This window comes from Stegodyphus dumicola, chromosome 6 (genome assembly GCF_044657685.1).
Source record: "Stegodyphus dumicola isolate Sdum_Otavi_A_Nest chromosome 6, ASM4465768v1".
NCBI classification, from domain to species: Eukaryota; Metazoa; Arthropoda; class Arachnida; order Araneae; family Eresidae; genus Stegodyphus; species Stegodyphus dumicola.
The window spans coordinates 87,492,193-87,509,355 of record NC_140773.1 but is presented as its reverse complement, the minus strand read 5'-3'; the positions used below and the strand labels follow the sequence as shown (position 1 = coordinate 87,509,355).

The following is a 17,163-nucleotide window of genomic DNA, read 5'->3' as shown; positions in this document are numbered from 1 at the left end:
TATTAATAAATTACTATCTATTATTTCATATATTGGTAAAATATTAAGCCTTTTTACGAACCATAATAGCCAGATGTCAAGGAACAAATTCTACGTCAATCTAATGGTAAAATATAACGGAGGAAGAGATATATGGGAGTACACATCACACGCTAAAACCGTAACTAAGCATTTGTTGGGAATGTTATAGGTTAAGCATTCAGAAACTTCGAAATGAATTTTAATAGATTCCGGAAAAAAAAAAATTAGCTTAAAATAACTCCTAATTCCAGCAAGATAATGATTGTAAGTACACTGTCATGAATGCACAATACTAGTTGCTGTTCCTGGAACATTTATAACACTTCTTCAGTGTCTATTTTAAACCCTGTTTAAAAGATTCGGTAAAAAAAGAGAAAATAAAATTCGAAAAAATTCTGTTATCAGCAATTGAAATGATGTTTCGAAAGATTTTAAAGCTTCAGCACTTAATAATATACGCTGCTATTATTTTACAATTACTATTGGGTAACACTATTGCAAACAATTCTTGCTTTATGCTGCTGAATTTTTGGAATCTTAAATTATTATCAAATCTTCATATTAATATAAATTTTTGAGAGTAAAATTTGTTTCTTAAAATGCGAGTACTTATAACAAACAAATTTTGAGTAATTGTTTAATAGTTTAGGAAATCTGCACAACATACTATAGAGTATAAATAGCAGCATCTAAATATTGAAATTGCATTGCAAAATGTTTCACAAAATGGATTCAGAACTGATTTAAAAAGTATAGTAGTAGTAAGTAATATTATTTTAAAAAATTATTCATAATATTTGGTCAATTTCAAATTTAGATAAAAAAAATAGATCTAGAAACACTTCAGATATATTGTAATTAAAAAGAAAAGTTATTAAAAATAAAAACTTACGTTCTGTGAACCCATTTTTGATTTTCTGTGTAGCAAACACCTTCAGGTATGTCACTTCTGTAGCCGCCATGTCCGAGGCTGTATCACCTTCAGAAGGTCTTACCTCTTCTGGACTGCGGGGCACCTCTTTCGTGTCGAAGGAACCGCTCTTAGTTTTCGGTTCAGTATCTTCTTCATCTTTTTTCGTTACACTTCCATCGCCATTCGTCACATCAGAATCAACATGATTCCGCCTCTTGTCCGCACGCGAGTTGTTTCCTGTTAAGGACCTGTCGACCATACCGGCCACAAAAGCTAATCTGGCCTCCGGAATCGAACTCTGGTGACCATGCGGCTTATGACCATTATCATCTATTGTCTGGACCCCATTAGAGAAAGCGTTTTTAAAGAAGTTTATCTTTTCAGAAATGTTTAAGATGTCGCGCAGGGTTTTTGTTTCATCTTGGTTGTCTTCGACATAATCTCCATTCGCTGTAATGGGGGGCTCACGGTCAGCATCGATATCGGTCACATTATCATGGAAAGACACTTTTTTCTTGGAGGATTTGGCAACGGGGAGAGTTTCTTTGGCAGCTTCGCAATTTCCGTTCATCAAGACTTCGAATTTTTCAGAAGAGCTAATTTCGGATTGTTCCACATGACCATTCATCTTTTCTGACCCATGACCATTCATTTTCACTTCTGCATGTCCATTCATTTTCTCAAAAATTCTACTGATTTGATCTTATGAAAAGCCTACGAAAAAATAATGTGTAAGAGTAAAATTTTTATTTTCAAACAATTTTTACTTTTCTCAAAATTGATATACATATAAACACTTTTCTAAAGACTACTACTTTCATTCCACGAGGAATGCACATTGATATAAATATTTGTTCATAAAACAATAATACTTTAATTAATACTTTAATTAATGTATTCGGTCGTAAATCGAATTTTACATGCAAATGTTATTTTATCTGGTAATTTCGCTAATATTTAGTTAGAGAAGAATCTGATTATGAGGGGCAAAGTACGGTATATTTTTTTCTAACTTATATATGATTTTTATTTTCCATAAAAAAGTAGTCTACAGAAATTTTTTATTTGTTTCTCAAAATGGCAAAGTACACAAGGGTTATTTGTCGTCCTTGAAGATGATTCCGTGGACGATTTTCTGAGTAAACTGTCTCTATTTACGTTACACATGCAAAGTCCACGAAACCTATACAGCCAAACCATTTGCTAGTATTCGAATCCACTTCAATCTATTTTAATTACTCAGCAACTGGTAATCAGAGCACGTTTTAGGACGTTCCGTTTTGATAGTATACAATTTACGTTATAAGCACTTTTTCAGAAATAAACTTACATATTATGCTCATTCATAAATTTGATCTCTAGAATGACACATTATAATTAGTTTAAGTTAGTTTTAATATATGTGATATCAAAGTTAATTATCAAAAGAGAAATTAAATGCGCCAAACTATACTAATGCTAAATAACAACTGATTACTTTTTATCAAAATAGATTATTTAAAAATTCAGTTATATTCAGCTACTAATTAAACACATAAAATAAAAGATTCATTTACAAAATCTGACGAAGAATTAGTATAATTATTTGGAAGATATTCGTCGATATTAACGAGTTCAATACAGAAATAAAATCTTAAATCTATCACTATTTATTTTACAAGCTTTGGTTTTTAATTTAGAATTTATGGTATTGTTAAATAATTTACATCAAATTTAAAAGGAAACGTTTTTTGTCTCCAAATCAGCCAAAATCTATAAGTGTTTCACACTCAGTTTAAAATTATTTGTGCATCAACACGAACTGTGATATAATTTCCTTGTTTTCAAAGACCCAAAAATCTTAAATACAAATATCGTTCAACCATTGAATTCAGTCATCAGCGATCTGAAACATCATCCTTTACGTCATCTTTGTGAAACAGAAAATATACTGTAAAATAAATATAAGCTGTATCATATAAATCTCAGGTAATGAATTCTGAGTTAGTATTTCGGCATTTATTACACAAGTTGCTCTTTAAAGCAACATCTTTAAGCTAATTCGTGAACTGTGAGTGTTTTTGGATGCGTGAACTTAATATAGCAATAATTAACTAATTTTACTAACCCTGATTACTTAAATGCATCTAAATATAATTGCATAGCATTGAAAATGATTAAACATTAGAAGAATTATTTTAATGACTAAATATATAAGTGCTAGTCTTAATGTTCCTACATTAAAAAATTGAAATGGTAAATTTATGAAAAAGACGTTCAGTTTAAATAAATATCCTGGAAACATTTTAAGAGGCGTTGACGCAGTGCTCTTTGTTTCAGAGTATGGGTGGAGTGCATAACATCGAGGTTACGAGATTAAGGCTGAAGCTGCGTTTAAAAGCGTTTAAAAATAAAGTGCATACGCCTATTACTTTTAAATTTATAGAACATTTCTATGAATTGATATTCATTATTACAGTGAACGTAATCTAGATTTTCTCGCAATAATTCGATGAAGTCGATGTTAGGCATTACGAAGCACAAAATCTAAGAAAGGGTTGTTTGGAAAAAAGTTACTGTATATATCTCCTACTACTAATAAACCTGATGTTCCTGTGAAAAAATTCTACTGTAATATTTTTGACTGAGGCCAAGTTTCCTGTTAGAATCTAGTATTTTCTGGTACGCTTGGACATAATGTTATTACTAGTTTTGAATAATTTCTTCGTAAGAAAGATATTTGAATGACTGACTCTTGGCGATGTCTTGCTTTATTAGCATGCACACTTTTTTTCTTCTATATCGACTGGGAAATGTTAAACAAAGTGCCGCACAGACGGTATAGTGGTTAGGGGAGCCTGACTGCGATACCGAAGGGCCCGGGTTCGAATCGCGAAGAAGTCATGGATGTAAAAATTGTCTGTCCCTTCATAGGAAGTAAAAGTGGCCCACTTATTAGGTGCCTTCATAATAAAGAGACCACCACATCTAGCCTTAGGGTGGATGCCAGCATAGGCAAGAGCACGCTATTGAAAAAAAAATGTCAACAAAGTATAATATTAGTGAATCCTGAACTTTCAAAGGTTTTGTTTTAATTGGGCATGATAATAAAAGCTAAAGGTTTAACTAAAGCTTAAGCCAAAAATTATCTGCTCTGCGTAATTGATATTACAATGTGTGATTTGACATTAATAAGACATTTTAACGCCCGCTTACTAAGCTATTAATATTCGGTTTACGGATATTTTTCTGTACCTATAAATATGGACACTCGTCATATTGACGGGTAGAGGAAATTACATATTTTCTTAAAAAGCGATTAATTTGAAGAACATTAGGTTTTTCTTAATGCAGGAGAGGTGAAAAATGTGCAATGCGCTCGCCGGGACTCGAACTTGGACCTCTCGAATGCACGCCGAGTGTGCTATTGTTACACCCCTAAGCCATGCTGGAAGAAGAAAGAAAATACCTTACAAACTCCCCCTTTTAAAGGGCGACTGGGAATTAGGGAACTATGTAGCCAAATCCTGGTGGTAAACAATTATTTTTAAAAATAGATTATTTAAAATATTATAGAGTTCGGGAGCCATTTGTAGAGTCATTAGTTTATTTTGAAGCAAGACATGTGAAAAATGTGCACTGCCTTCGCCGGGACTCGAACCTGGACTTCTCGAATACGCGCCGAGTGTGCTACCGTTACACCATAAAGGCATGCTGGAAGGCTAAAGGAAACACCTTATAAATTTAATTTAAAAACATTTACAATCTTAACATTAGAACTGCCGATGACCGTCAATTTGGCGAATTTATAGATGTTTTTATCGGTGTAAAAAACTACGGCAGTTTCATTGTTAACAGACATACCAGAGCAATCTTCGGGGATACTAACTATTCTCCCTAGCAATTCAGTACTCTTCTTAAATTACTCATGATGATTAAAGAAGGGTATTTCGTCAGAATAAAGTAAAACTTGTACTTTCCTCTAATTCTATAATGATATTGCTAATTCTCATAATAATCTAATACTTTCTTCTTGATCATTTCTACTCACACTGACTGAAATGTTTTCTAAAACATCTTGACATACTGACTGGAACTCAACGATTGCAGATCGTTCCTTAGTTTTGAGTCTAACGCTTTATGTTTACGCTTCAGGAACATACGATTGACAGATAATCACACGGGATATATCACTTGCTTTAGCGAATTCCGGTGCGTTGATATTGGGTTCGAAGTTATCGAAAGATATTTCCGTTGAATTATGATTTTTATTTAGTATCTACTTTCGAACTAGTTTTATATTTGTCACCAGAGAAACAATTTTTTAAAATAATCGGTTTACTGCGATTAACTATGGAACTGCTTACCCGTCATTTTGATCGGTATCTCTAGAGATAGGTATGCATAATACAAAACTCTGAAATTAAAGGGTTGAAGGGGAAATACATTTAAGTAATGTCTCACTGCATCGATAGCTGTCAGCATAAATTTGAAAACTATAAAAATAACGGATTTTGTAATTTTGCTCATGAACTCCGAAAAACGTCAAAATGACGAGTCCCATATAATATTAGTAAATCCTGAACGTTCAAGCGTTTTATTTTAATTTCAAGTTTTTTATTTTAAATTCAAGTGTTTTATTTTAATTTATTTTAATTTCAAGTTTTTTATGTTAAATTCAAGTGTTTTATTTTAATTTATTTTATTTCAAGTGTTTTATTTTGATTGTTAAATACACCTAATAACAAAATGAGTACCTCTAACATTAAGGCATCAAATAATTTTAATCAAGTGAGACAATTAATCGTATTAAACTAATTTTTTAACTATTTTTATTTAGTTTCTACCTACCATATTTCAGGAAAGAACGAATGTAACTAAGACGAATGACGGGATTAGAAACAAAACTTGAAATCTAATTACTTAATATAATAAAAGTGATTACAGACTGTTTTATGGTAGAATTTAAAACAAGGAAGAGAAAAGGAAAGAAAATAATTTCTTTCTTTAAATTAGTTTTAAACTAATTTAAGTTACTTAATTACGACAAGACATATATGCAATACCGATATCTATCTAAAGCAGTGTTTCTTAAGGCCCCAAAATGGGGTAGCAAAGCGAAATCTTGGCATCCGGGGAAATTTAAAGAAATTGGATTTGTGAGACTTTTAAAGGAAACCCATCCATTAAATCACATTAATGAGATTAATTGCATTCCATATACAGATAAAGAAGAATTTTCTCTGCTACTGAATAACTCAAAACTTGAGTTCTCACAAAAGTCCTTGATTGAATTCTGGATCAGAGTCAAAACTGAATTACCCATAATTTCTGAAATGGCATTCAATTTTCTTATGCCATTCGAAACCACATACGTATTTGAAACGATTTTTAAGCTTTAAAATTTATAAAATCCAGATAATATTCACCTTAACATTGAGAATGCTTTACGTTCAGCTGTATAAAAATATAGCGTCGAGATTTAACTTTTCATACAACAAAAACAAGCACGTGGGCATCTCATTTAAAAATAATTTTCTTTCAATCATTTTTGTTTCGTCAAACAAATCAAAAAATTGCTTTGCTTTTCATTTCTATACTGCATACTAAGGAAATAAACTATTTATGAGAAAATATTATTTTTTTACCTTTATTCTATATTTAATATCTGGGATCACGAAAAAAAATCTCGGTGATCAAAAGAGGCCATGAATGAAAAACAATTAAGAAACGCTCATCTAAAGCATGGATTACTTGCGAGAATTTTTAAAAGAAATTTGCATTTAACTTATTCATCGGTGAAAGCCGCAAAATTTGAAATTCTCATGCATACAAACTGTTTGCTTTCCCGCTAGTCGAATATTAGCATTTTGTGTTTTTAGCTATGAAACCGATGGCAGGCGATGTTATGCAATAATAACGCAATTCATGTTCATGTATTTTTTTATTAATGAATACCCTGGTGTTATTTTTTTCACTTGACGGAGTGACAAAAATACAGTTCGTAAACTGTTGCCAATCACCGATGCATATTAGTGATTTAAGGTTTGGCGAAGCTAATTATAATGTTAGAAATGGACACTATTTTACTTAGTAGGGAACCATTAATATTCAAAACGAACAAACGTTTTTGTTAAATTTTACTGAAACCGTGACCAAAATTCGATTAAAATGCCTTAGCAATAAGTATTAAAGTTTCATTAATAGTCCCTGTGACTTTTCAATTAAAGACATGACTTTTTCTGTATTTAATGTGTTAAAAGATAATGAATATTTCAGTAATTGAAATGTCTGCTCTCAAAAAACAATATAAAAAATAATTTTATATCAACAAAACCCTTTGAATTTTATTTAGCTGTTTACAAAGTACGTATTTTAACAAAAAATTTATACTGCCCTTTTTCTCAATTTCTACCTTTCAATTTAAATAGATATCATTATGAAATAAAATAATCAATACTATTTCCCATCTACAATATGAAAATACAAAAGTTTTTGATGATACAAATGTACGATTCGAGATCCTTCAGAGATTGAGGAAACTTCATAACAATTACACCGTAATCATTCTTATTTTAAACTCTAGCTAACGGCCAAATGGCTAAAATAGCTGAATACCAGTATCCCAACCTGGTGTACTGGTGTAACGTCCTCAGCTGAAGGGTCTATGTCTACTTCTCCGAGAAGTTGAACGTGACCTGTGCTAAAGCCTTTACACTGATGTTAAATCCCAGGGAAAGGGGAGAGTAAAAGCGCTTTCCGATTTTTTTTTTCCAGTAATTTACAAGGATGTTAGCTCGTTGCAGTTAGAACGCTTTCCACGAGGGTATCCGTTCCGTTAATTGAATAGCTGTTGTATTGAATGCTTTTCCACAATCAATTAAATAATTTAAACACGAGTCAAAACTCGGCAACCGCCTTTTTTTGTTTAATTAATGTTGGGGTTTTATTTGATTTACTGTTTTAAATTATCTGAGCAATAATACGGCAGAAAAGAGGTATATGGTTAGTGAATTAAGTTACATATTTTTTAGAGAATGATGCTTATTTGGAGAAAATGATAAATATTTACAAATCAAACTAACTTGCGTTTAAATTTGGCGTACATTCTACAATTAAAATATCTTGCAAAAGAATATAATATACCATCTTTAAAGCAACTGGAATCAAGAAACCCTTATTAGAAGAGATATAATGTAATCAGGTCAACATCCAAAAATGTCGCAGGATGTTTCTGTGAGGGAAATGTTCCAGCCCACAGACCGAAACAAATGTATTAAAATCATCTCAGCTAGCTATATTCAATTGAATTCACCAATATTTTGACCTTGAAATAGCCTTCAAACGTCGCGTCCGTGCCTACAATAAAAATACCAACTTGAGAAAAAGACCACCTGTGACAGTTTTGTGGCACAGTTTAGACTGGCGATAAAATAAAAACATTTAGTTACACTAGATGAAGCATGAGTTCATTTGCCGAAACTGCGAATAATAAAAGTGCATTTTTTACAAGGGAAGATTTAAAAATGGATCTGACACGAAAAAGAAAGAACATTTGAAAATGGATTTGTAGTTGCTGCGAGTTTTGGGTTCAAAGACTAACTCAAAAAAGCTGATCACCTTCCGAAACAAACAAAAAACTGTAGTCTGAAATAATGTGATAAATTATTATAGCATCGTAAAATGATGTTGCATTGGGACTCGTGCATTTTTTAGTAAAGGAAAGACTCAATGACTGAAGACGTATCTGTGTCTTCATGTCACTAGACATGAGGCTCTCAATAAATATTTCTCTCAAATGGCAATATTTTTCTGTTTTGCTAGGACCCAAAATCCGTTAATTTTAAATAATAAATGTCTCGAAGATGTTTCCTTCATAGTATTTAAGAAAGGATTGTTTACTGTCAGAAGCTAATATTTTAGACCAGGGTTTCTTAAACTGTGGGTCGCGGGAACTGCAACAGGGGGTCACCAAAAATTTTAGAAGTTTTGATATTTCTTTATCTTATAATAATTTTACAATTATCAAATATTTTTACACAATGTATCTGAAAATAGATAAAGATAATACATACAAATAAAAAAAATGAAAATGTTTCGGCGCATTCTTTTTATAAAATAAAAGTTCATTTTACTTGCTTTGCATTGATACTTGCTGTCATTTCATCTGTTACTTATTTAAAATTTTCACATTGTTCTATGTCTTAAAATTAGAAATTAAAGTTAATACCTAAAACTGCAATAGTATATTAAGTGAAAAAATTGAGAGTTTCACTCACGCGTGCGTTAGATTTACGTAATACTTATGGGGTCCCACAAAATTTTTATAAATATTATGGGGTCCTGGGGGTCGCGAAAAGATCTCAATTATTAAAAAAGGTCGCCACTGAAAAAACTTTAAGAAGCCCTGTTTTAGACTGTGTATGATGGTGTGATTCATGGAGGTGGCTATACAGAGATGTATAGTTCCGCAGTGACAAGGCTTTAGCTGATTATCCAGGTCAATGGCCCAATTTTTAGAAAATTTAGTAACAAAAATAAGGATCATTTTAATAAATGCATCTCTGTTTAATCACCATAGGTCAAATCTGCGGATTTTATATCATTTGAAAAGAATAAGAGAAGATATTGTTAGACGTGTGTGAGAACTCGTTTTGCAAGAATGTCTAAATTAAAGCCGATATTTTAAAAAAATGTTGTATTAAATTTTGAAAGTCGATATGCTAAGTCATTTATTTTGGAAACTAAAGAATGAAGTCTGAAAAGTATGCAATAAAATTTTAAATATCGTTTTAAATATACAAAAAAGAGATACTAACACGTTATCGCAAAGGCTGAAGCTTATAGCAAGTCTTCAGTTAGTATGGCGTAAATTTCAGGGCGATGAAACACGGTCCCTCTTCTTCAGAAGCATGAAAAAGTTTGCCGAATTTTTAAATCATTTTTTTCCTTCTGAAGTAGAGGGATTCAAGTTCAATCTTCCTTAAAATTGAGTTTCATTCAAAATCTGCGGCAATCTAAGATTTATTCTTTGCCTAATTTCAAATTTTACTTTGACGTGTTTCTCTTCCAGTTTGATTACTATAAAGAGTGCCGAACCGTTCGTAAATATTTTTCTGAATTCCACAATGAAATTTCTGCCTGAAGTCAAATGTGGGATTGTAAGCTATGAAACTAATCTTGTTTAATATCCCATGCAATTTAAAGTCAGTTTTTCTTCATTTAGGCTTTTGTTTACCATTAAAAGATAAATGAGCTCTGAATAGTTCCTTTTTTCCCCCTGGGAAAATGAAAATTTCTGTTTTACCTTTGTAGTTTTTAAATGTTTCATTTTAAGTGTTTACGGCCAAAACTAAAAAAGAAGGTTGAAGCATGCTCTTAAAATTTTGAAGGTACTGTTTGTTTGTTACAGACTTTTTGTTTTATCGAACACGGTAATGGGAAAAATCAACTGTACCTTTTCCTTGACTGAAACCATGCGTGCTATACTTGCTAACTAAGCATGCTAACCGTTTATATGATGACAAAGAAAGCAAAATGTGATAATTCCCTACATTATCCTTCAATGAAAGACACGGGACCCAGTCGACCAAATCTAGGCAGGGAAGACACGATCCCACGCGATCAAATCTTTGTGACAAATTATCGTCACCTACATTTTTAGTTGGGCCTCATCGTAAATACTGTTTAGGTTTTCGAAGCGAATAATCTGAAAAAATCAACTATCTCTGTCCAAGATTTGAGCCACGGACTTTCCATTTTTTAACTAGAATCATTAACTATTTACACCGTGAAAATACGTATGGGGGAAATTCGACAGTTCTTTACATTTTAACATTGATTGAATGATATTAAATTATAATACTCGATTTTTATATCCTAATGAAGTAAGCTTCTCATAGTTACAAATAAGAAAATTAACGAACTATCATAGCTAAAGGATAAATAAAAGTTCAGAGAAAGTACGAAGTTTAATTTTTCAATAGTCAGTTTCATTTTCAATATCAATATAGATAACATGTTTGCGTTATTATCATAAATGACCTTTAAAATGATCCTTTATGTAATATTTTATAGCACCTTCATTGGAAACACCTTTAATAGCTTTATATTATCTTTATTTTCTAAACTTTTACCTTTGCTTGATAATCAGATATGAAGAATATTTTATAACTTGGTTTTATTTCCTCATTCTTGCGGTGCAATATTTGCAATGGCAGGCGAAACGAAAGTACTTTGAGGAGATCGGTATGCTTATAAAACCTTTTTAATGTTCAAATCAAGTTTAATGACTTTATTTTCTTGTCTGTTTGAATTATAAAGCATGCTAAATAATACCAAGGTCCGGCCTTGTTTGTTTAGCGCCCTGATCTAAACATTTTTCGATGCCCTCCTATAAAAATGGAAAATAATGAAATCACAGAAGAACGTTTTGCAAAAGATGCTTTTTGGTGTTCTAAAAAAGTCCTGATTATTAGGCGCGGAGCCCTGAACAAACGCTCTATGTCGTCCCTTTTCAAAGCCCGGTTACCGGTAATACGGTTATAATCATACAGTTCAAAACAATATATTTCTCAACATATGCTTAGAACGTGATAGAATTGTAACAAATTATACTTATTGGTCCAAAGGGGAATTTGCGCAGAAGGACTATTAATTTAATTTTGACATTTTGCGTTGATTCCCTAAAAGCGCTGTTTCATTTTTCAAATTGTTACCACAAAATTTTTGCATCCCGTATTATATTTGAAGAAATTAAATAATAAAGAATCTGCATAAATGTATGTATGTTTCTCTCATTGTGATAAAACAAGGGTACCTAGAGCCATCAAATTTTGAATATTGAACGTTTCCACCCGAATATGGGCATCTAGAAGATATGGAAGTTAAATCTAAAAGCCGTGCAATTTTTCTAATTTTTGTGTGTTGACTAACATATTTAGCCATACATTGATAGTGAATCAATATTTTTTAATTATTCTACTTCACTGTTTGCTTATGGTTAGTATATATAACATAAAGTCAAAAATTCGTTTATATCATCATGTGATGTTTTTGTTAATTTCCGTCTAAAATTTTCAGTTTTTTTTTGTATAAATTTCACAAAATATGATTTTGAAATAAAAAACTCAATTAAACATAGTTAATGAATTCAGAAATATAGCAAACATTTTGAAAAAAGACCTTCGAAAGAGGTCGGTTATATTATAAACAGCATACGTATGCCAGAAACCTACTCTTTATTAAGATTATGATTGACTGCTTTAGATCTTATGTAAAGCATATCAAGTCGAGATTTTCACAGTTACATGCAATTCAAATTAACAATTTACTGTTTGGTGGTTAGTAATATTTTGAATAAAAAATTTACAATAGCGTTTTAAAGCTGAACTATTTTTGCAAGGAATTTAAAAGCCTTTCATGCATTATTTATATTTAGAAAATTAGCTAATCTTTTATGTTATAATGACATTTGAAAAGATTTGAATCACAAAAATGCATTTAAAAACATCAAAGAACCATAGGTATTTTTAAAATTTGCAACGGTGCTGTTTCCGTTGCTGCATACAATAGAAAATGTTGATAACATTCAGATTAACTAAAACTCTTCATGTGTTTAGTCATACAGCATTAAACTACTATGCAATTAGGAGGCTATTAACTCTTATTAATTAACTTTTAATCAAAAGAAATCATTTTCCTTCACATAGTCCTCTACGATCTAACTGCAGTTAACTGTAACCGTCCCCGCGTAAAATGCCATTCGATCAAATAATTAGCTTACTGACTAGAATAAACGTTTTATCAACAGAAAGCAGATCCAAATTTTGCTTTCCAGATGAAAGATTCCTCTCTGTTTGTAAGAGGATATTGTTATGAGAAATCACCCATGTCTTTATTTGCTTGATCTAGGTTACCAATTCGAAAGCATTACCAGAATTTAAATTAGTATGGACAAAGATGTCATTATAACACAACACGGGCACAGTGCAGACAACCATTTTAGTGTAACGCGCTTTTCTCAGAAGGATATGCTGCATTTAGAAAAGGGGTTTTCTTCCGCCATTTCAATCGAACTGAATACTGGTTTGTGATTGTCTAAATAAATTAGTTTGATTACTGGAGCAGAAAAATGGTATCCAAAATTAAAACAAAACTTTGCCTCTGAAGTAGCTATGAAATTATATTTCGCAAATATCATCTCTAAGTCCTCATAAGCATGTAATATGCTTCAGAATTAAAAAAGAAATAGACAAGTCAGTTAAACATATACCTAGGTAATTAATGCATAACCATAAAATTCAAAATTGCTTTTAATAACATTATTTTGATTTTAACTGTTTCGGTTATATAATAGCAAAAGGATGTTTTTCTCTAAGAAGGCATCAGGAAGCATTCCTATTCTGTTTAGTGATTTATATTGATAAAACAGAAGAGAATTAGATATGAATCTTGTAACCTAAGTATTAAAAACAATGTCTTTAGTTTAAAACCGCTATGTTTCACAAAACCCACCATTTTGAACAGCAAATGTGCAGTTAATAATGGTGTTGCAAAAGAAATTTGTCAAGGTGTTATTAAGATGTATGACACTTTATTCGCCGCTGAACTGGGATAGTGGTTAGCGACGCTGGCTGCCGTACCGAAGGTCCCGGTTCGAATACCCAAGAAGCCATGGATGTCTGTAAATGTATTAGTGTCTGTGAAGCATGGGACGCACTAAATATGCGGCGAGCTGGAAGTCGTCTCGAGAGGTCCGTGGAAGGGAAAGAGGAGTATGAGACCCTCGACCACGTCCCTCCGGGGTGCTGTCCATCAAAATTTGGGGTGAAACTGAGTAAAGTAGTCTGTATAGTGCTCAAGACTATGACATGCGCAGTCTTCCACTCCTTGCCACGATGAATTCCGTGGGCTTATTCTTATGTTACTGTCTAATAACTGAGATAAGCAACAACAACAAAACAACAGCATACTTTATTTAGAATGATTGTATTTCTCTGATGAGAAATCTGGTGTGAAAAATTAGAAAATTTATCGCAGGTGTCTTTCTTGTTCTGTCAGAAGGAACAAAAAATTATCTCATTAAAGATATTTTATAAATAATAAAATCTAATAATTAGACAGAATGATGGTCAGAATAAGTATATTTAAGTTAATGGAATGAGACATTTTTTAAATTAAATATTATGAAATTCGGAAACAGCATTCGAATTTCGATATAGAATTTAATCACACATGACTTGTTAATTAGGATTAATCAGAGAAATTATTTCCAAGTCATATGACTGATACCACCAGATTTGTTCAGACTCTCCAGATATCACATTTCCTTTGCATCAGTATCATCAATAGTAATCTTTTTCCTATAAAATATATTCTGTAAAAGTTGCATTTCAGTCTTCGTGAGTAATGTAGTCATATGTTCTATTTTAACTGTTTTTAACAAATATATTTTGATTATTAAAATATATTCAAATAAAATTTATTTAAATATGCATCTTGTAAATGCGTTTAATAGCTTTCGACAGCTATATTAGTAATTCGGGAAGTTAAAAATAAAACGAAATTAACAAATTTTAGATTTTAAATAGCAATTTAGTTTCAATATCAACTAATGTTTGAAAAGGAAAGTTCAAGTTTTTATACATGACTTAATTTCATATTTAGAAATAAATAGATTTAGTGAAGAAATAACGATTATTACATTAATTATGAGACATTATGAATTTTGAAAAAGCCAATAACAGTTTCGAGTTTTTATTTTAAAAACGAGAGTTTGGTGATAAAAATTTCAATCTGAACACTTCAGACAACTTTCTAACATGTCGAGCAATTCAACGTTAAAATTTTAAAAGCATTTAAAAGATTTAAAAAAACATAAAATTCGTAAGTTTATAAAGAACCTGCTGCTTTATTCTGGTGCACAGATTTCAATTTATCACCCGAAACAATTTTAAGCTAAGCAATTAAGGAAAGGTCTACTAATTTAAAAAATCAATCTCCCTGAAGTAAAAGATATAAAATTTTTATATCTTAAATTTAAAATAAATTTAAGAAAATTGCAGAAATAAATGTAAAACAAAAACTGCTATGATATATATATATATATATATTAGATAATGTATTAATTTGTCTAAACATTTCTCTCACATTTGACTGTACTTAATTATGTATGATGAATACCATATTTATTCGAAATTTCGCTTATGTGTACACGTGTTAATAATCCACGCATCTTCATTATTACTGCTTTAAGTTCAAGATCACAACAATAATGTATGTGCCAAGAAAATCTTGCGTAGTCATTGGAGTGAAATTGTTTCATAAGCGCTTCCCAGCATAAAGATGCTCGCATCCTTAAGATAACTTTTTTCAAGTTAGAAATAATGTTCGTAAGGATGCACGCAACTTTATTCCAATATGCATTCCGTTAACCATTATGCATAAGGGTGTGGGCATTTTTATGAAAGGGCACTATTATGAAGGCGGTCACCGTCTTAAAGAATAACCCAGATTTGATGAAACGAATAACACACCATCAGAAGCTCTCAGATAATTTTCTTATCCCACACTAAGCGTGCAGGGATAATCTCAAATATGGTTGATAACGCCCAAATAGTGGAAAACCTAAATGTTTGAATAAACATGTGATTCTGAAGTTTCAGCCTGTGTCTCTTCCATCCAAAGCCTAATCTCGAAGGCGATGAGTGAGGCATGCGACTTACACCTCGAGAATGAGGAAAGTTTTAAATGAGCATAAAATTCATCACTAATCAAAAACATATGACCGGATTTGATTAATCTATTAATAGTTGACGATGTAGTATAAATAATAAATAATTAATTTTAGTGAAACTTTGGATATAGGACCATTGTAATTAGATGATGAAGTGCAATTTTGTATCTGTAACTTCCTTAATTTTCTTTTATGTAGCGTTGAAACTGCTTGTAATCAATCTGTAACGTCTTACTTCCCAAATGATAGAACTAACGTATGCAGTCTGGAGCTATAAAAAGCTCTGGACACTGGCCGACCAGCGGACTCTGTATAGCAACAAATAGAAGCAATATATTGTTACGAATTTGGTATTTAAAAAGCAAATGTTAGTTCAATTATAAATTAAATGGTTTTATTTCTCGCGCAGTGCAGCGCGTGACGAATATTAAAAGAAAGCTAAGCCGGAAAATTGAAAATACAAGAGCGCGTGCATTAAATAAATAAATAACTCTTTTTCATTTCGAGAAAGTACTGGAAAATTCTAGCGCGTGATTTTAAAATGTTATAAAAGGAGGAAAACATCTCAGTTCGTAGTAGTTGCTTAGTTTGTTGTTGTTTAGAAAACTACTGTTGTTGATTGTAGCGAATTCGCGGATTAGCGTTCTTTAGCTGTTTTGAATTACGTTCTATTGGACATTTGAGTAGTTAAAAGAAAACTACTATGAGATATTGTAATACTGCGTGATAATTTGAGAAAATTTAAGCATTTTTGTTGTGATAATAATAAATTTTTATTCATTTTTCATCGGACTTGTGCATTCATTTAGTAACGAATCCGTACGCACGCAACAATTTTTGGTGTCAGGAGTGGGGTTTGAATGCCAATAACAAGAGCGACGGAAGAGCAGTTAAGGCAATTGATAACAGCCTTTGCCTCGTTTAAAGAAGAAATGAAAGAAGAGATGAAATCTAGCCAAGGAAAGATGGAAGGGGCCGTCAACTCTGTTAAGGACGAAATGAAAGCCGTTCAAGCTGGTCAAGAAAAGATTGAAGCAGGTCAAGAAGAAATGAAAAGAGAGATTACCTGCATAATAGAAAATAAATTTGAAGCTATGGAGGGCAGAATTGACAGAGTTGAAAATAAAGTTGGACTAATTGAAGAAAGAGTTTCTTCGGTGAAAGAAGAAATAGAAGAAAGAGTTTCTTCTGTAAAAGAACATATAGAAGGGAGAGTTTCTGCTGTGGAGGAACGAATTGAAGGAAGAGTTTGTGCCGTCCAACACCAAATCGAACAACAAATTGATGAGAGAGTTTCTGAAGTTGCCAAAGAAATGGAAACGTTAAAGAAATTCGTAGCGACGGCAGGGAGCAAGAATGATGATTTTAAATTCTTACCGATGCCTGCTCGTCCACCTCTGAAGCTATCCACATATGATGGGAAGACATCCTGGCAAGTGTATAAGACCCAATTTTCTATAGTTGCGGATGCGAATGGATGGGATTCCCAAGCTAAGGCCTGTCATCTCGCCGC

The 17,163-nt window shown here is 31.9% G+C and overlaps 1 protein-coding gene across 1 annotated transcript in view; it reads right to left on the bottom strand.

The window, feature by feature from the left end:
- LOC118190329 (uncharacterized) overlaps positions 1-17,163 on the bottom strand; it is a 315,144-nt gene that overhangs the window by 228,822 nt on the left and 69,159 nt on the right. The window contains exon 2 of the mRNA XM_085818638.1: positions 914-1,648. Within this exon, the coding sequence (XP_085674764.1) occupies positions 914-1,610 (697 nt within the window). The 5' untranslated portion in view covers positions 1,611-1,648. The remainder of the gene's footprint in view (positions 1-913; positions 1,649-17,163) is intronic.